Here is a 20,242-nt window from a genome sequence, read left to right on the forward strand (position 1 = left end):
TGGCACGTAGAAGGTGCTCGATAATCATTTTTTAAATGACTGAAAGAAACAAATGAACAGTGATTAGAGTATCAGGGAGGCTATGTAATCCAAAAAGCTAGTGTAGCTAGCCGAGCATGAAGAGATTAAAAAAACTTCCCCTAGAGTGAAGACCTTTGAGGTAAGCTTTGCTAACTGCGGCTGTGCATCTTTAGCATAATCAACCGTTTAACCAGGTCTTCTATCCCTCCTTCGTATATGAGGGATCCGTCTTTAACAGGAAGTCAAGGTCCAGACATCAAGATTCAGCCTCACAAGGTCAAATGCAGGCTGAAGATAAAAACCAACCGGAAAAGTCCAGACAGTCAAGGAAAAATAAATTCAACCTTCAAGGCCAAACACAGGTTGGTGGAAAGGTGCCAACTGGCAAGGCCACATCTCCCCATCCCCTACCTAAAACCCCAGCACAAGCTCTCCCTCCCCTACCTAAAACCCCAGATAAAAATCCCTAACTTTTTTCCTTGGAGGAGGTGGATCTGAGTTCTAACTCCCATCTCCTCATCTGGCTGCCTTTCAATAATAGTAAACCTCTTTCCTTGCCACAGCCTGGTGTTTCAGGGTTTTTTTTTTTCTTTATTGGCCCTACTATGTAGTCAATAAATGGAACCTGTGTGTGGGTTTGGTAACACTAGCGGACCTCAACAGGATGGAAAGCAACATAGCCCACTGGGAAATCCAGACCTAGCCCAGGGTTTTAATCCAAATTCAAATATTTGCAGGCTGTGGGACTTTAGACAAGTAATTCTCTGTTCTCGGTTTCATTATGAATGATAACAACAGAACTTCCCTCATGGAGATGCCTTGGGGATGAAATGAGAATGGAAGTAAAGCACTGACCAAGCTCTCAACAAATGGTAACTATTATTACTAAAGTTTTTCAGCCAAAATAATATTAAACCAATCTATATAATGGACTCCAACATAAAGTACATAAAATAAGATTTTTTTTTCACGTTTAATCTGCCATATTTTTATCCCGCTGAATTCTCAGTCCACATAAATCACTTAAGTAGCACTTCATTTGGAATGGGAAGGCCATTGAGAGAAGCCAGGATACTTTCAATCATATTTTCCATTGTCTGTCTTCTGGCTTGATGAGTTGCACTTCCAATGTGAGGTGTCAGAATGATGTTCTTTAACTTCAACAAAGGATGATCTCTGAAATACAGATTAATCGAGGAAAGCTATTCAGAGTTGTTTGGTTTTTTTTTTTTTTAATTTTTTACTTTACCTTCTTCTCCCCAAAGCCCCCCAGTACACAGTTGTATATTTTAGTTGTGGGTCCTTTTGGTTGTGCTATGTAGGATGTTGCCTCAGCATGGCCTGATGAGCAGTGCCATGTCTGTGCCCAGGACCCAAACCAGCAAAACCTCAGGCCGCCAAAGTGGAGTGCACAAACTTAGCCACTCGGCCACAGGCCAGCCCTTTGTTTGGTCTCTTTAACTTCATATTCTTGTTTCATATCCCCACCTTGAGTTGGACAAGGCTATGGAAGGCCTTATGGTATACTCTAAATTACACCTAGGTATGATCACACTCATCTAACCCTAGTATGGGGGACCCAACATTTTTGGGTGCAAAACACGTGTTCTAACCACCAAGGCCATAACTACACAATGGTACAACGTGCATGGTGGATTGAACAACACTGACCCACAAGACACAAAAAGGCTTTAGGGTAAATAGGTGCTGGTCTAGGCATCATGGGACAAGCTGAGCATGTCTTTTTTTTTTTTCATTTTTTTTATTTTTCCTTTTTCTCCAAAAGCCCCCCCAGTACATAGTGGTGTATTTTTAGTTGTGGGTCCTTCTAGTTGTGGCATGTGGGATGCCACCTCAGCATGGCTTGATGAGCGGTGCCGTGTCCGTGCCCAGGATTCGAACTGGCGAAACCCCAGGCCGCCAAAGCAGCTCACAAACTTAACCACTTGGCCACAGGGCTGGCCCCTTAGTGTGCCTTTAATGGGGAGTGACATTCAGAGAGGAAAGATTCATTAACTAGAATTAGCAGATTAGAAGGAGTTCTCTTCCAGGAAGAAGGCAAATGATGGGAGTCAGCCTGAAAGAAAATGAGGTTTTAGTGAAGTGAGTCAGGTAGACTCAACCATAATGATGGATAACACTAAAATGCTGCTTTGGGAAAGGGCTGTAACCTGACCCAACAGGGCCTCTTGACTATTTTAATACAGACAGAGGCCAAAGTAGTCATGTGCAATGACCCTCCTTCCTCAGGCTCAAGGGGCATGCTTTTGGGAAACTTATGGACCCCCAAAACTATGGAAGTTCTCTGGGGGTACTTGTAACTTCTATCAATGCACTATGACTGCCCCAACCCCTAGGACTGATGGAAGTAAGGCACACCCTGTAGCACAGTTAGCAGGGTTAGGAACTATTCTGAAAAACACTCATGTCCTCCTCATAGGAAGGAGGTGGGCCCTACTATATAATAGCACATATCTGAGACCAGTCTCAGTATGAGGCTATGACCTGAGACAGGGTGACTGGCTTCCTTCCAACTGACTTGGAACCCAGAAATAACTGAGTCATGGCCAACAATACCTGTCCATAATAACTGGTGTATAGGCAAGAGCCAATCTGTTGAGAAGGCATAGCAAATATCTCTGTAATTGTTATTGATTTGTCATGTAATGAAACTGAATTGTACGGGGACCATATTGTGCTATGGTGTAACACTGACATTGTTGGTAAGATTTAGCTGCCTCATGCAAATAAGTCATATGATAATACTGGTACTGATGATCAATTGTATTGGGAGATGGAGTTAAAGCTTCCTCAGGGGGTAATACCAATGAGAAATGACTGGCCTGAGGAAAAACTGGATTTAGCAAAATATCAGCTAATTTATATACTAAATAGTGCTGCACAAGTTCATAACAAGGTACAAACAGTGGTAGATCAAGGGAGAAACAAGTAATCAAACTAGTACAAAAATACAAAAACTTTTGTAATGGCTTTATAGGATGGATTAGTTGTTTCTTTAAATTTATCCCTGCCCCACAGTGGCTCCTCCAAATGTCAGGCATAGTCATACCGATACTACTACTGTATCTGTCATATAGATACTGTAATAAATGTGGATGCTCCAATAAATATGTTTTGCTGTCAGATAGCACAGGCCAAGGGCTAAGGGGTGGCCTGTGTAGTAAAGGATTAACTCAGCAGGCAGGCTTGGAGTGCTCAAACCCTGACATTCCAGAGACAGAACTGGCCCTTGACTGGCCTCTGGCAGATAACCTCTGAGGCCTTGAGATATCCTGATATCCTGATAAGAGTGTCTTCTTATACTTGAGGTCTGGGCAAAGACAGTTTATGCTAACAATGTGATTTGTGGTGAATGCCTGTTTTTGTTAGCCTGGGACCCTGGGCTACTCCGTATCAGTTTAACCTCTGGAGGGGCTGGAAACTAAATAGCTAATGTCAGACTTGTGGGCCCTCCATGCCTACGTAACTGTCCCCTTGACACCAAGGCTTAGGTGGTTAGAAATACCTCAGATATGTTGTCACACATCATTGCTGGAAGCAGTAAGTACTATCCATACAATCCACTGGGAGAGGACAACTGGAAACTTGTGCCTGCTTTCTCCTGGACTCTACCCTAAGCACTTTTTGCCTTTGCTGATTTTAATCTGTATCCTTTCACTGTAATAAACTATAACTGTGATTATAAAAGCTTTTCTGAGTTCTGTGAGTCTTTCTAGCAAATCATTAAGCATGAAGGTGATCTTGGGGACTCCTGGCACTATTGGCAAATGAATTTTTTCTTTTAAAAATAATCTTGTAGTAAATCTTTTTATAAAGCAAAGAATGCTTATGTAGTATGACTAAATAATCCCAAATTTCCTACTTTTTAAATTTTTTTCACAGTAAGAGACAACAAAATGTCTCCCCCAAAAATCAAGATGAAAACTCAAACACATCTGAGAAAGATAATATACAGGTTACAAGTTAATATGAATATCTAAAGATTAAATTATTCATAAAATAAGTGCTAAATCTCTTGGCCACAAAAATGACTTCACATGGGACAGTGGGAGTGCACCACCTATTGGGATAAAGGAAACTTTGGGATACAACCCTGGTATTTGCCCTTTGACTTGTTAGTGAGTCTAATAAAAAGTTCATTTTTGCAGAATAGGCAACAGGGATGATCACGTGACTTCTAGGTTTCCAAGTAAGTTGACAACTAAAATGTTCATGCTTAATTTGTATTGAAATTATTTTTTGATCTGGATTAGTGGTTCTCAAACATTTAGTCTCAGGACTTCTTTACACTCTTAAAAATTAAGAACTGCAAAGATCATTTGTTTATGTGGGTTTTATCTATCAACATTTACTCTATTAGAAATTAAAACTGAAAAAAAATTCATAATACAGAAGCACACATTTCATTAGCTGTCACAGTGATGACATAATCACATGTCATTAGTCTCCGGAAAACTCCACTGTACACTTGTGAGAAAACATGAATGGAAAGGTAAATAACATCTTACATTATTATGAAAATAGTAATGACTTCACAGACCCTCTGAAAGGGTCTCCAGACTACATTTTGAGACACTGTTCTAAGTAAATTGTTTTTCTCAGAAATGTCTGTAAGTTCTATGGTCAATCTTGATGATTTTACATATTAAATCTGATTGTAACGTCAAACATTTAGCTGACAGTAATTTGCTTACCGGGTAGAAATCACAGCTGGAGGAGCCAAAGCTAGAAATAGCTAGTTTATTGAACAACAGCATCAAGATGCAAAATAAATGACAATCTAGGCTGCAGTCCTAACAGGCTGGAACATTGGGTCAAAACACACAAGCAAATGAAATTAAATAGAAATAAATGTAGAATTCCACGTGTACTAAAAAAATAATTAAGGGAATAACAATTTCAATTTTAGTGGACTAAAAACTCACTGAGCTAAGGGTGCAAGGAGGCTTCCAGGAAACATATGCCACAAACATGACCTTTGTGTAATTTCCTACGGTGGTCAAGCCACAGCATGATATTGTGTTCAATTCTTAAGAGCACATTTTCAAAGGACCTTAAAAACTAAAGTGCTGGAAGACAGTAATATGACAAGTTGTCTGGAAATGCCATCATTTAGGCTACACTTGAAGGATATGGAGCTATTTAGCCTCAAAAAAAGACTAATTTGAAAACGTAGTAGTTGTCTTAAAACACATGAAAGTTTGTAAAACAGAAGAACGATTGAAGTTACCCCCTGATGCTCCAGAGGGCAAACAGGGCCAACGGGTCAGGGGGCACTATTCCGGCTCAACGTGAGGAAGCCTGCCTGATGCAGTCTCCGTCCACGGGTCTGCCGCCCGAGCGCCCCAAGCTCTGTTCGTGGAGGTGCTGAAGCAGAGGCCCGATCGTCTGCCAAACTGGACAGGTCACCAGAGGCCTGCTCAGCCCCGCCACGGCCAAGGCCCAGCAGCTCTGAGACTCACCGCGGCCGCAGACGCCAAACGCGGCGGGTGTCTGCGGACTGCCCCGCCCCTCCCGCATCGAGAGAACTGCGGTTCCGTCCGGCTTCATTACCTGGGCAGGGGCTCTGGGTACGTCACGTCCAGCGCTGCTGCTTTAATAACCCCAGTCTCAAGAGCTTCCATCAGTGCATCTTGATCGACCAACAGACCTGAGTTGATGAGACAGTTGCTCTGCAGCCATCAGTTAGGCAGCACACGGGAAAGACACTTTGGTCACATTAGCTACGATTCCAAACACATCCTGATTTTGTCAGAAGTCTGACAAACAGCAGTGAACTCCGTTCTGCCGATTCATTGTTAGACGTTGTGAGCCTTCCGTGTGCCAGGCAGTGCACTAAGCCTCACAGATGCTGTCTCACTGAGTCCCCCAGTGACCAGCAAAGCCAATATTCATTTCACAGATGAGGAAACAGGCTCCTAGGTTATAAACTCACCCAAGGTCACACAGCGGCTAGCATGCTGACAACCTGGGATCTGAGCCCAGGTCTGCCTGAGCCTGGGCCGGTCTCACTTCACACCATCTCCCAAAACCACTGTAGGGTTCAAGCTGAGCCCCCCCAGTTTTATATGCACATTAAAAACTGAACAATCACAGACATGATCCATAACGGCCATTTCAAATACAAAATAGCAGGCCACATTTGAGCAGCAGAAGCTGAGAGAAACCCTTTCCTTCTAGCAGAGGCTGGCAAGGAGCCCAGCAATGAGGGTGTCTTCTTTCTGCTGACTGGCTGTGAGTGACCACCCTGCCAGCCAGGACACAGAGCACCCGTGGCTTGTCTGTGCCACTGTTGGAGAAGCCTCGTCCCAGGTCCTTCCTGGGGTGTTTGTTTTTCCAGAATCTTCGCCACGTCCACTAGCCTCTGATATTACTGAGAGCACATAGTGCACTGTCCTTCCTGCTCATCTGGAGGGTCTGAACTTTCAGAGGACGCTCAGGCATTACTCGGCCCTGTGAGGTTTCATGGCAAGCACTGTTTTCCTTGTTTTACAGACGAGAGACACGTGTGGCTGTTGGTAGTGCCGGGCCTCACCTGTCCTCCGGCCCCCAACCCCGCAAAGGTGAGCCATCTGGAAGTTTGGCAGCACAGATCCTCACGTGTGCTGTCACTCGCAGTGTCCAGAGGGACTCTCTCTCTTATAAAGCCCACAGCAACCCACCACTACCTCTGTACACAAAGCACCACGTAACGTCAAATAACCAAACTAACACTAAGGTATTTTTTAAAGTGAAGGCTCAGAAAACTCATCCCCACAAATCTTGCTTAATTACACCTAGAAGATTAAACTGTGATGCCCCTACCCCAAGGAGGGGCCCAAAGTTGGATTTGAAAACCTCAATATTGTAGCATTCTCATTCTTTTTGTTACTAATTTGAGGTTCAAAATGATATGAAGACAAAAATCAGAAATATTTCTAAACAGAAAGTAAAATCTCATTAACTCACCACCCCACCAGGCTGAGTGGATGTTTCAGACCACGCAGCCATTCAGGAAAAAAGTTGACTAGACATGCCGAGAGAGCAGCCAGAGGGGTTTCTCCCACATGACTTTCCAGCTACACCATCCCACACACAGACAGTGGAGCAGGTACCTCTGCCAATGTTGACGAGAATCGCCGTGGGCTTCATCAGTCTTAGCTCCCTCCTCCCGATCAACCTCTGAGTCTGGGGCGTCAGGCTCACGGCCAACATGACAAAGTCTGATTGCTGAAGCAGGTCATCCAGCCTTTCACAGTAAGTGGCCCCAACAGCTTTCTCCTCTTCCAATTTCCTATGAAGGGAACAAGGAAGAAAAATCACGTTCTCTAGTCAGAAATTCATCAGGTTGCCACAGGAAGGAATTTCTCAGGGGAGTCAGGGAGTCGGTCTGTCCTCCCCTGGGCCCAGGAGGCCAGGACTCACCCATGGAAACCCCGTGGGTGCCTCCGGGTTCTCTGAGGCGAGACCTCAGTGTCTGCAGGATTTCCAGACAGATTGGAAGCTCCTTGAGGCCAGGAGCTTCCTCTCACTCATCTTAGAACTGCCAGAACCTGGTGCAAGCCGGATCGTGTGTCAAACAAGCTTTTAGCGGCGTCAGAGCATTGCTGAGTGTGGGTAAGCACATCAAAGTTTCCAGAAAAAAGACAAGCCAGGAGAGTGCCTAGGAGTGCCATCTCCTGAATAGAAAGCAAGGACCCAAGGGGCTGAGCAGGCAGGACTTTGTTTTGGTTTTGGTCTAATCTCAACGCCTGCTCCAGCCACCCCAGACAGCCGATTATTCAACTGAAATTCCAAGCTCCAGGAGGTCACAGCCTATCTGGTAGCCACCACTGCCACACAAATACGGGATACAAAATTATACAAGTTCTTTCCTAATACGTGTCTCCCCCGGGGGTGGCCTGGAAGAAAGATGAATGGAACGACCAGCACACCAGCTCCCTCCTGAGCACCATGCCCACACTGCATACCTTGTCCTGGAAGAGCCCTGGCCTCTGCATTTGCCCTCTCTTCGCACTGAAAGTCGTGACACCTACCTAAGTCTCTCCGCTGTCCACCGTGCACACACAGGGACTGAGAAAGGGGAACAGCTTTGATCTAAAACCTTTCCAGCTCACCATGCCTCCAGGAATCTCTCATCAGCCAGAATCTACTCCATGTGCAATGCAAAGCCGCTAAATGGTTGTGAACAAAGTTCAAGAGTGGACATGAGCAGCCCCTTAGGAGGACGTGTATTTCAGGTGAGAAAGGATGTGGCTGGAGCCTGGTGGCATTGATGAAGACAGAACGAACAGGCAGCTTTGAGGGTTGTTTTAGACACAGAATCAACAGGACTGGGTGTCAGGCTGAATGCTGCTAGAGGTGGACAGAGAAATTGCATATGAAAGGAGGTGGGTTTCAGACTGAATGACTGACTCCATGAGCGTATACCTCAGTACTTAAGAAACCATTGGGTGTGGACAGCACATCCCAAGATCAAAAAAATCACTTTAGAAATAAAAACACAATCGTGAGTTAAAAATCTCTTTTCTTTCTGGTGAAGTTTTGAAAAGAAGTCATATTCACATTTCTAGGTAACAATAAAAATACTACCATGTCTTTCTTGACCATCAACCCTACTTTTTGGAGAGAAAGAGTAGGGGAGTCTTCTGAAAAATGGAGGGATAACATACCCAAACCTTATTTAAGGCAGTGATGGTATAAGTTCTGCTTAGTTAATTTCAAGTCCATTTTCTGAATTTTACCTGCATTTCCGATTGTGATACAGAATCTTCATTTCAAATGCTTTGGCTCTCTGAGCAATCTTATAGCCAATGTTGCCCATGCCAATGATTCCTAGAGTGGCCCCCGTCACTTCTTGACCCATAAAGTTTGTAGGAAAGTTCTCTGTATCTGGTGAAATAGCCAACCGGTAACCTAGAACATACAAGGTACAAAGTGGGCAGCAGGGATGGCACCATACACAGAAACCCCACAAGCCTGACTAGGACCTTCTGACAAAGAGATGAGGGGAGAGGATGCCTGCGGGGACCGTGGGCACTCACGCATTGCTATCTGACAGCAAGCCAACGTTTCTGAAACGGGTGAATGACAAGAACAAATGGCAGTCTCCTCATAACTAAACCAGCCTCCTGGTAGAATGCTTTAAAACAGCAAATCCTTTCACATTAAGAAAGGATTTCTGGTTAAAATTTGTTGGTTTTGGTGTGTGCATGCGTGACCATCTGTGTATGAAATGTGACCATCTGTACATATATATGCGTGTGTCACGTAAGTGTGTATGCGTGTGAACCAGCATGCAGACACAGACAGAACCTGTTTCTTGCTCCTCTTTCCTCAAGCCCCTCCACAACAAAACTCCATCAGGAGTGGGGGCCGAGTCTGGAACTGCAACACTGCCTTTTCTGGGGGTGTGCCCAGAGACGTCCTGTGTGTAGAGAGGTGGGAATCCACCTACCCACTTGTAGGCCTACACCCCAGGGTAGTATGCTGACCGGCCAAAGAATGACCCCAAGGGCATGTCTATAGTGGTGCTGAAGTCACTTCACAGCACACGATTACTGCCTGTTCCATGATGGGCGGAATCTGGTGGGGGAGAACAGGGCTGCCATCAGACAGACTGTGGGACCACATGTGCCTGGGCACCAGGCTTGGGCATGAAATAGGTGGCAAATGACCAAGAGTGGCTCCAGGTCCCAAGTACTACAAAGTCCTTGACTCGGTGGGAAGAAATCAGGGCCAGAAAAAGACCTGTGGTTTGAAGATGAGATGATTTTATCACGTGTGTTATTAAATATCTGTCACCTGACTCTTTGGAAAACCAGCGTCTCCAATGGCCACTTACCTTCCACTAGTCTCCGAGCTGCCGCCAGCAGCAAGGCCATCCCCAGATCTGCCGTGGGGCTGGAAACAGCGTGTGGTGTGTTGGCCACCTTCACACCAAAGCTGGCAATGAGCTTCCGGTCCAGGTGATCCAGGCCTGCTCCTGAACTGGCAATGATCTTCAAGGAGGGCAGGCTCTGCAGGAGCTCCAGGTCAACAGCTGGCTTTCCACCCCAGATATAGACAGCTTGGATCTTTGGACCAAACTGTGTTTTATTTTCTAAAAATTCTTGCATGGTAATGAGATTAAAGTGTTTCTTTAGATCTCCAACAGGATCCTCACATATACAACATGGTCCTTCAAACCCAGACACCAGAACTCCAGGTAGGTCCTGATTTCCCATGGCCTGCAGAAAGACAAACGTGGTTTCTGAAGAGCGCCCCTAAGAGCCCAACTCAGATGCGCTTCTGCTACTCTTCAGGTTTTCTGAACTACAACAGGACTGTAATTCATTTTATTTCCTGGACAAATTCCTATAAAACCTGAAAAGCAACAGACCCAGAGCCGGAAGGTACCAATGTCTCCATCACACCCGCTTTCCCCTCTCTCTAACCTGGGGCTTCACTTCCGCCCTTCAGCTGTGCTGGCAGCCTGTGACTGGCAGCCTGTGAGCTGGTCTCCAATGACCCCCTCCCAGTAATCTCACCTTTGGGTGACCTCAACCCTGGAGTGTGCTTCTAGTGACCCGAAACACAGCAGAAGCAACAGGAGGTCACTGCTCTTGCTCGCGCTCTCCCCCTCTTTCCTGGAGGAAGCCAGGAGTCACGCTAGAGGCGGCGCCATGCAGAGGCCCAGGTGAGGGAGTCAGGGAGCCGACACCCAGTGAGCCTCGAGACAGCGCCCTGGCCCACACCTTGATGACAGTTTTGTGAGAGCCTAAGCCAGAATCACCTGGGTAAGCCGCTCTTGGGTTCCTGACCCTAAGACCTGGGAGATAATAGATGTTTATTTTCCCCAGCCACCAAAATGTAGGGTAATTTGCTACATATGCAGCAATAAATAATGAATAAAACTGACCATTTTTTATTGTGAAAGTAAAAGATATTTGTTATTATCTGTCAAATGAATTAAATAAAGTTTTATGTTCCTTGTTCCTAATTAAAAATAAGGTATTTTTAACATTTTATAGCTTTCCTCCAAAAAGAAATATATCAAAAGAAAAACACTCCTGTTGTTTTTCAGGAGTTGAGGCCAATGAATGCATTTTATCTTTGGGTCATGAACTTAGCAAAAAATGTTTAAAATTTATTCAAAGCACAGGGTGTAACTCATTTAAAAAATCCTTGCATTTACTTTTTGGACTTCGAGTAAAAGAGTTTTTTCAATGGGGATTGGCCCCATGGCTGAGCGGTTAAGTTCACGGGCTCTGCTTTGATGGCCCAGGGTTTCCTAGGTTCAGATCCTGGGTGTGGACATGGCACTGCTCCTTAGGCCATGCTGAGGCGGCATCCCACATGAAACAACTAGACTAAAATATACAACTATGTACTGGGGGGATTTGGGGAGAAAAAGCAATTTTAAAAAAAAAGAGCTTTATCAAGATAAGAAGACTTAGTTTATGTCCACAGAGAGGAGGCTCAATTCCTGACAGCTCTATCATTGACATCCCCGGTTATGGAGCAATGGTACATGCCCATCCCCTCATTATTGTCAGTGGTTGTATATGGAAAAGACTGGAGACTCTCCAGGTGACTCGTGGCTACTCCAAATGTTACAAGGGAGCAAGATTCCCAGTCAGGAGAGATGCAGTAACAGCGATGGGAGCGCTGGGCGGATTTGAGCTTACTCCTTTCTCTGTCTGTCTCTCTTCACAAACACCAAACTTCACCATCTGCAGTCACAGGCCAGGAGTCCAGCAAAGCAGCTCGAGACAGGGAGCCAGACCCCCAGCAACAGCTTCCTGAGAAGGAGCAGAAGCACTCTTTGCTGCTGGTGCTGAGCCCTGTGCTCAGGGGGTGGGCTTGGGTTCAGGCATAGCTCTGTGGCTGGTCAAAGGTCTCCCAGCCTTCCTGAGTTCCTGGGGAAACTGGAGTACCAACAGCAAGGAGTGATTTCCAGTTGCACCCTAAGATCACATTTCTTTCTCTTCCCCTAATTTCTGCAGGGACAGGGCTAAGTGGACATGCCTCAGGGAGGTGTCCTAAAGGGACAGTATTAACATGACGGAGAGGCTGGGAACATTCCGACAATGAAGGAACACTCGACCAACTAGCGTATTATTAGGCAACTGCATTTTGTCCAAGTCAAAAGAAATTTGGAAAAATCAAAAATTTTACACTTTGTTTTTGGCTAACAGAATGATAGCTCAGACACATACATTTTCCAAATGCCATGTGCATTTTCCTTATGTTATTCAATTTGAACTGGTAAAACATTAAAAATTAGTTATTTTCTTCTTGCAAAATGATTGCTTAATTTAAAAGAGAAAAGATAGAATGGTTATAATAACCAAGACAAAAAATAACAAATGTTGAGGAGGGTGTGGAGAAAAGGGAACCCTCCTACACTGCTGGTGGGAATGCAAACTGGTGCAGCCAGTATGGAAAACAGTATGGAGCTTTCTCAAAAAACTAAAAATAGAAATACCCTATGACCCAGCTATCCCACTACTAGATAACTATCCAGAGAACTTGAAATCAACAATACAAAGAGAGCTATGCATCCCTATGTTCATAGCAGCACTATTCACAATAGCCAAGACATGGAAGCTGCCCAAGTGCCCATGGACTGATCATCAGATAAAGAAGAGTTGGCATATATATAAATGGAATACTACTCAGCCATAAAAAAGAGAAAATCGTCCCATTTGCAACAACAAGGATGGACCTTGAGGATATTATGTTAAGCAAAATAAGTCAGACAGAATAAGACAACACCATCTGATTTCACTCATATGTGGAAGATAAACAAATGCATGGAAAAAGAGAACTATTTAGTGGTTACCAGGAGGAAGGGAGGTGGGGGGTGGGCATAAAGGGTGAAGGGGCGCACCTATATGGTGACTGACCAATAATAATGTACAACTGAAATATCACAATGTTGTAAACTATCATAACCTCATTTTGAAATAATTAATTTTAAAAAAGAGAGAGAAAAGAATCTTACTTTTGTTGAAATTGCCTTCAACAAACCCAAGGCTCTAAATTCAAGATTTTCTTCTTGTAAAGTCCCTATAAAATTGAGACCCAGAAAGAAAAATAAAGTAGAATGAACTTCCAACAGCTTCTTTCAAAGAAAAGTAAGATGATGTTCATATAGTACTCAGGAGAGAAAGGTGCAGAGGGAGGCACGCAGGTTCACTGGTCCTGAAGCAACCGGTGCTCCCTTGTGACTGCTGTGCTAGAGCCTGGGTACAGAAAAGGATGGAGCCGGGAGGAGCACGGGTTACACAATTCCAGGCACATGTCGCCTTACAACAGACACACTTAATGGAGGGGTTCTGAGAACTGTGTCATTAGGCAATTGTGTTGCCATGTGAACACTAGTGCACTTACACAAACCTAGATGGTGTGGCCTACTACACACCTAGGCTATGTGGGGAAGCAGAAATTGCCACCCCAAAATATGTCCCTTTGGCATAAAAATTGGTTTAGGCTGGTTATTTTTTTAAGAAACAGTAGAGATGGGAGAAGCTCTGAAAACCAAGTAGAAGTTACCCTTTTGTAAGAGACATGTACATTTGTAAGGGAAACCTCCACGTGTAAGCGTGTCTCCCTCCTCGTACCAGTAAGAGGGGGATGGCTCTAAATCTCTAGAAACTCTCGTCATCAATGGATAAGGCAAGGACTAAAATCTGCATAACAACCCTTGTTTACTGTGCTTTCCCTGGTCAGCTCCCATAACTGACTCTCCACCTCAACATCATCTTTTATCTTTCGCTGAAGATGGTACAGGGTGATGGTTTCTGCCATCTTGCTAAGTTATGGGTCTCTCCCATGTATATAGGAGGTACACGTTATTAACTTTTGGTTTGATTTTCCCCTGTTAATCTGCCTCATGTCAACTTCTTAGACCAGCCAGAACTTTAAAAAGGTAGAAGAAAATTTCTCCTCCCTGACAGTTATATGGTACTAATCTCATGGGACCACTGTCGAACATATAGCCCGTCACTGACCAAAAAGTCGTTATGCGGTGCATGACTATACAGAGAGAACTAGTTCAATTGGCAGAAGAGGGAGGGGGTCGGAGTAAAGAATATATTTTTAATTTAAAAAGCAAAAACAAGCGGCCAGGCCCATGCCTGAGTGGTTAAGTTCGCACGCTCCACTTCAGCAGCCCAGAGTTTCATCAGTTCAGATCCTGGGCACAGACCTAGCACCACTCATCAAGCCATGCTGAGGCAGCACCCCACATAGTAAAGCTAGAAGGACCTACAACTAGAATATTCAACTATGTACTGGGGGACTTTGGGGAGAAGAAGAAGAAGGAAAAAAAAAGATTGACAACAGATTTTAGCTCAGGCGCCCATCTTTAAAAATAAAAAACAAAAAAACCCCCCGAGAAACATAAAAACCAAATGCAACCACTAAAAACATGTTTTAGTTTTTGAGACAGAAAGAAAAACAACAAAGATGGAGTGAGGGCAGTACAGACGTATGAGAACAGAGCAGGAGAAAGTGCAGACAAGGAAGCTGGGCTGTGGGTTCAGGCCCACTGCTCTGCTTGGCTGTGCTTCTCTCTGAAACTCACTTTCATCCAACCCAAAATGAGGGTAACAGACAGCCTTGCACGGTGGCCCTGATAACATGCAGTGAGATAACATGCAGAGCTCGGAGAACCAACTCTAAGCTTTCAAGGAATGGGAGTTACTAATGTTTAAATCTGAACAATTTAGATATTTACCCAAGTCTCTAAAAAAAAATGAAGAAACTACACCAAAGAAGGAGACTGGATTCATAAAACAAAGTAAAATTTCTTAAAATCCTCTTTCATCATGCTCTTCCTCTCTTAATATTTGACAGGTGAGTTCAACATCCCCCAAAATCATCCTCACTTCCCCAACGTGCCAAGAGTTGCCTCAAACCAGCACCAGCTGGCTTTTATCTTCCCTTCTGCCAAATCTGTCCTCCTCTTTCTCCAAACCTTTCATAAGTCCTGTCTCACCTACCAGTAGTTCTCTGCCCTCCATGAGTATAAAATCAAAGTTGTTTGTTCTCTGTCCTCCACATAGACCCCCCGCCCAGATTCTGCACAAGAGGCTCAGAAAACAGGCTGGAAAAAAGAATTCTCCATAATGAGGGGTAGGTGATGCCATGGTTAGCCCCTCTGCCTTATCATCTTTAGCATGACCTTCTGGATTTGACAGAAAATTATCTAATCAGCACATGACTGGATAAGGGGACCTCAAAGATTAAGAAATGCCAAAGGGCTGACAGAGTCCAAAGGTCTGTTGGCACCTTTTATGTGAGGTTTCCCCAGTCACCAGGAATCAACAAATCCAGCATAATTTAAAATCAGTACTATTACAATGTGTCTCAGCAAAACCAGGTGCTGCTCACCTAAGAAATGGACGGTCGCAGCTTGCTAAAATCAAAGAAAAGAAAGACAAAAAACGGATTCCTGTAAGAAAGTAAACTATGAACTAAAATCTGATGTGGGAGCTTGGATCTTACCCATTTAAAGCTTAATCTGCTATTGCCTAGAGCTTAGGAAAACAAATACCTGTCCAAATTGACGCGTAGGTTCGGGCAGAGTCCCTGGAGCCGCCTTAAGCCCTTCTCGCACGAGGCACGTATAAACACCGACGTTGAGTTGGCCTTGTTAAATCTTTTAGGATCGTCCAATGTGGGTCCGCGTGGGTCCCGGGATTCTAATGCGGCCCACCTGTCCCAGGTGAGGTCCGAGTCACAGCCACATCACACACCGCCCAGTCTCCGGCCCACGCCGCGACATCATAGGGGCACACTGACCTTTTAAAAGGACCCCAGATTTAAGGGACGCTGTAGTAGACCGCGACCTCTCGGGCACTGCCCTGGCAGCAAACGCCAGGGCCAAAGAGCACAGCAACCTCTCACCCGCCGAGCCTGCGCCTGAGGCCGCCGGCCACGCCCACACCCTCACCCCGCCCCCGACTAGGCCACGCCCTCTCCCGTGCCACATGGACCCGCTCACGCCCCCCACGTTAGCGCCTTGGTGGCCGACGCAGACAGCGGAAGTCGCGGCGGGAGTGCGCTTGCGTGTGGCGGCCTGGAAGAGGTTGGTTGCGGTGGTGGCGGCGACACAGGGCGGTGAGGCAGTCAGAGGTGCACCCCACTTCGGAACATTCAGGAAGCCCCTGGGCCGCAGTGGGGTCGTCGGTGTGTGAGGCCTGTGCGGCGGGGAAGATTGCGGGTCTGTACCGGGGCGGCGGTGGGCGTGGCCCTGGAGACCGTCGAGGGTGTGGCTTGGAGGGCCCGGGGCGGCGGTGGGCGGGGCCATGGAGACCGTCGAGGGTGTGGCTTGGAGGGCCCGGGGCGGCCGTGGGCGGAGCCGTGGAGACCGTCGGGGGTGTGGCTTGGAGGGTCCGGGGCGGCGGTAGGCGGGGCCATGGAGACCGTCGAGGGTGTGGCTTGGAGGGCCCGGGGCGGCCGTGGGCGGAGCTGTGGAGACCGTCGGGGGTGTGGCTTGGAGGGTCCGGGGCGGCGGTAAGCGGGGCCATGGAGACCGTCGAGGGTGTGGCTTGGAGGGCCCGGGGCGGCGGTGGGCGGAGCTGTGGAGACCGTCGGGGGTGTGGCTTGGAGGGCCCGGGGCGGCGGTGGGCGGAGCTGTGGAGACCGTCGAGGGTGTGGCTTGGAGGACCCGGGGCGGCGGTGGGCGGAGCTTGGAGACCGTCGGGGGTGTGGCTTGGGGGGGGGGGTCCGGGGCGGCGGTGGGCGGGGCCTGGAGACCGTCGTGGGTGTGGCTTGGCCCCGCCCCCCTGGCGGTGGTGGGCGGGGCCTGGGGCGGAGCCGGCCCCCCGCCCCTCGGGGGCGCCTTCCTCCTGGGAGAGCGGCCGGCGGGCTCGGCGCTGCCCGGCCTTGCTGAGCCTCCGCGGGTCGCTCGCCGTCTCGTTTCCACAGTTCTCGGTCAGAGTCACGAGCGCAGGCGCTTGTCAGCTGTCCTGTTGCTGCCTGTACTTCCTTCTAAGTTAAACATGAACACTTATCTTGGGAATGACTGTTTCTAATAGGCCCAGGGGTACTAGGAAGGACAGGTCGCCGGCCACGTGAAGTCCCTCTTGAGCGCAGTGTTCCCCGGGGTCCCTCCTCGCCCGCGCCGCGGCCTCCTGGCGCTGCTCCACTGCTTCCGCGGTCCGTCCCCCGCACGTGGCAGCCTGGGCGACAGCACTACACCGCCCGCCCTGCCGGCCCGCGCTTCCCGCCCCTGGCAGCAGCCCTGCTCGTCCTGCGGAGCCCACAATCCGGAGCGTAGCCTCGGAGCCCTTACCTGGCCTGCCCTGCAGACCCCGTGCGCTCCCGTCCTTGCAGCTGCGCCTTTCCGCCAGGTGCCCCCAGCCCTCCCCCGTTCTCATTCATCCTGCGGGGCCCCACGCAGGTATCACGCCTCAGGGAAGCCTTTCCTGAGCTCCTCGGACTGTGTGTGTCCCCTGAACTCCCCCGCAGTCCCTAGGGCTTCGTCAAGAGTCCACGTCGTGCTCGATTTTCTGAGGAATGTCAGGCCTTGTGCTAGACCATACGCCGTGGGGCAGGGACTTGGTCTCGTTTATTGCCCCATCTCCAGCACTTGATATCCGTCCGGCACATACACGTGCTCGGTATGTATCTGTTGAGTGAAGAATGAAAGAAATGCAAACAACGGGAGGAGAGCGTCCCAAAACAACTGTCTGGAAAGTGTCTGGAAGAGGACATAGAGCTTTACCACTTCTATCTCAAGATCATAGAAAACCTCTTGAGCAAGCGTTGCTTTGCTAAAAGAGAGTATCCCCAGTAGTCACAAAAGATGATTGGAAGTTTTATTACTGTCCAGCTACCTCCCCAGAGGGCTCTACTGAATTCAGTCCAGCAAGAAGAATCGACAGATCACCAGATTCCCTGCTGTGTTCAGTTGGAAGTCAATATATTGAAAAAATAAGAATTTGATAAAACTGGCTTTAAGTTTTTTATTAATTGCACACGAAAGAATATTTGTAACATGTAAGTTACAAAAATAGCAATAAAATGAGCTCCTGTTATACACCACCACGCTTAAGAAATATAACATTACCATTACTTTTGAAGTTCCCTGTGCCACTGCCTGCTGCTCCAAAGGTAAGCCCTATCTTGAATTTTATGAGATACATAGAAGAAAATTTGCCTAAATATTGTTTGGTTTGGCATATTTTTGAATGTTATGTCAATGGAGTTAGACCTTGTATAGTCTTTGATGACCTGCGTTTTTCTAAGCTTTCCAGAATGTGAGGCTCATCCCTGTTTATACATGGAGGCATAGGCATTCGTCTCAACAGCTATATAGTGTTAATAAGTGCGCCTCAGCTTATCCATTTTCTACAGTTGGATATTTGCATTTCTCTTAGTGTAAGTAAGGTTGAGCATTGGCCACTTCCAGAATGAACATACTCTGTACATTTGAGGGTTTCTCCCAAGAACTCAACTCTGGTCCCTTTAGCAGGTCTGGACATAGGGATTTCTACAGCTAAGCAACATACAGTTGTGGGTGACAGGGTCTTTCCCTCCTGACCATACCCCACCCAAAGTGAGGGGTTCTTTTGGAACTCCTTTGCTTGGCTTGAGGTGGTATGGAAGCACCCCCTTTCTTCCCCAAAGGGAAGAGAATGAGAATGAGAATGGGAGTATGTATCACTCTACAACTTCCTCCAAAGAAAGGATATCACAATTTTTCCCCAAAGTATTTTCTCACCTCCTTTTGATATCCTCAAGAGTGGTAGACAGAGAGCGTAAACTATTCTTTTCTCTGCAAAATCTGGAGAAAGCTGGTCTGTCTTCTTTCTTTGGAACATGTAGGCATTTTAAATAATTTATTTTCAACTTGGAGTCTCTGCTGAAGTTGAAGAAAGGAAAGTCTCACTTTAACATTGTCTTACATTTGACTTAAAACATTTCTTCTGTTAAAAATGCAGATTCCTCAGGAAGAGTTATAAGGCTCTCTGTTTTTCATTAGTAACAGTTAGTTTAGACAAGTTGCTTTCTTCCTTCACTTAACTCAAGCACATTGCTCTGAAGGAATGGGCACTCTGTGTGGACATGTGTGTCTTCTCCCAGTCAGGCCACACAGGGACACCTCCCACCAAACATCTGGCTTGCTCTTACTTGAGACTTCTAGACTGTGTTATTTAATGCTGATGTTTAGTCATATTTTTAAATGAAGAATTCCGTTTCTAAAGAAAAAATGTAATTCAAGCAGTTTGATTCACCCAGAGATGAATTAGTCCATCCTTTTTCTGGATGATCAGATACTTTTTGAGGGAATGGAAGGAGGGATGAGGAGCTTGGCCAAATAATCAGTTTTCTTTGGCTATTTTGGCAGCTTTTCAGTTCATTTTATGAGGCCATTATTACCCAAATCAAAGATACCACAAGAAAACTGCAGAACAATATCTCCTATGAATAATATATAATCTTCAATAAAATACTAGCACACCAAATCCAGCATATTTAAAAAATTTCCAACACCAGGTAGCATTTATCCTAGGAATGCAAGGTTGGTTTATCATACAAAAACCAATGTAGCACACCATATTAAGGGAATAGAAAAAAACCCCACATGATCATCTCCATAGAAGTAGAAAAAGCATTTGACAAAACCCAACACCGTTTCATGATAAACTAGGAACAGAAGAAAATTTCCTCAACCTCATAGAGGGCATTTGTGAAAAGCTCACAGCAAACATTATACTTAACAGTCAAAGTCTGAGTGCTTTCCCCTAAGATCAGGAAGAAGACAAGATGTCTGCTCTTGCTACTTCCATTCAACATTGTACAGTACTTCCCCTTTATCCACGGTTTTGCCTTCTGCAGTTGTAATTACCTGTGGTCAAGCACAGTCAAAAAATGTTACATGGAAAATTCCAGAAATAAACAACTTATAAGTTTTAAATTGCACGCCATTCTGAGTAGCATGATAAAATCTTGCACCATCCTGTTCCATCCTGTCTGGGATGTGAATCATCCCTTTGTCTAGCAGATCCATGCTGTCTACACTACTCATGAGTCACTTAGTAGCCCTCCGGTTATCAGATCACCTGTGGAATATTGCAGTGCTTATATTGAAGTCACCCTTATTTTTCTTAATGATGGCCCCAAAGTGCAAGAACAGTGGTGCTGGAAATTCCGATATGCCAAAATGAAGCCATGAAGTGCTTCCTTTAAGTGAAAAGGTGAAAGTTCTTGACTTAATGAAAGA

The 20,242-nt window shown here is 46.1% G+C and overlaps 2 protein-coding genes across 5 annotated transcripts in view; one reads left to right on the forward strand and one right to left on the reverse strand.

The window, feature by feature from the left end:
• Positions 1-883: 883 nt before the first annotated feature.
• Positions 884-15,979, reverse strand: LOC106825444 (probable 2-ketogluconate reductase). 2 transcript variants are annotated; one of them, XM_044743996.2, is made up of 6 exons: positions 15,814-15,979; positions 9,866-10,250; positions 8,766-8,937; positions 7,137-7,315; positions 5,596-5,692; positions 884-1,197 (listed from the first exon to the last, which is right to left on the reverse strand). In XM_044743996.2, the coding sequence occupies exons 2-6, from the start codon at positions 10,245-10,247 to the stop codon at positions 1,041-1,043; spliced, it is 987 nt and encodes a 328-aa protein (XP_044599931.2). In that variant the 5' UTR covers positions 10,248-10,250; positions 15,814-15,979; the 3' UTR covers positions 884-1,040. The 2 variants fall into 2 exon arrangements, with proteins under 2 accessions (XP_044599931.2, XP_014687688.2); XM_014832202.3 differs by having other exon boundaries at positions 15,566-15,908.
• Positions 15,980-15,996: 17 nt separating this feature from the next.
• Positions 15,997-20,242, forward strand: part of TXNL4A (thioredoxin like 4A) — a 28,050-nt gene continuing 23,804 nt past the window's right edge. Inside the window, exon 1 of one of the 3 annotated variants that reach the window (XM_014832206.3) lies at positions 15,997-16,099. The gene's annotated coding sequence lies outside the window, so the exon portion shown is untranslated. Of the gene's footprint in view, positions 16,235-20,242 lie in introns of all 3 variants that reach the window. The other 2 variants (XM_044744000.2, XM_044744006.2) reach the window with 2 other exon arrangements.

The sequence above is a fragment of the Equus asinus genome, chromosome 7 (assembly GCF_041296235.1).
Source record: "Equus asinus isolate D_3611 breed Donkey chromosome 7, EquAss-T2T_v2, whole genome shotgun sequence".
Taxonomy (NCBI): domain Eukaryota; kingdom Metazoa; phylum Chordata; class Mammalia; order Perissodactyla; family Equidae; genus Equus; species Equus asinus.

Excerpts from the sequence above, each read along its gene's own strand:
- LOC106825444 (XM_044743996.2), bottom strand. The coding sequence starts at position 10,247 with ATGGGAAATCAGGACCTACCTGGAGTTCTGGTGTCTGGGTTTGAAGGA. Across the intron at positions 7,316-8,765 it reads TATCACAATCGGAAATGCAG|GAAATTGGAAGAGGAGAAAG; the intron begins GTAAAATTCAGA and ends TTCCCTTCATAG. Across the intron at positions 1,198-5,595 it reads TACCCAGAGCCCCTGCCCAG|AGATCATCCTTTGTTGAAGT; the intron begins GTAATGAAGCCG and ends TCTGTATTTCAG.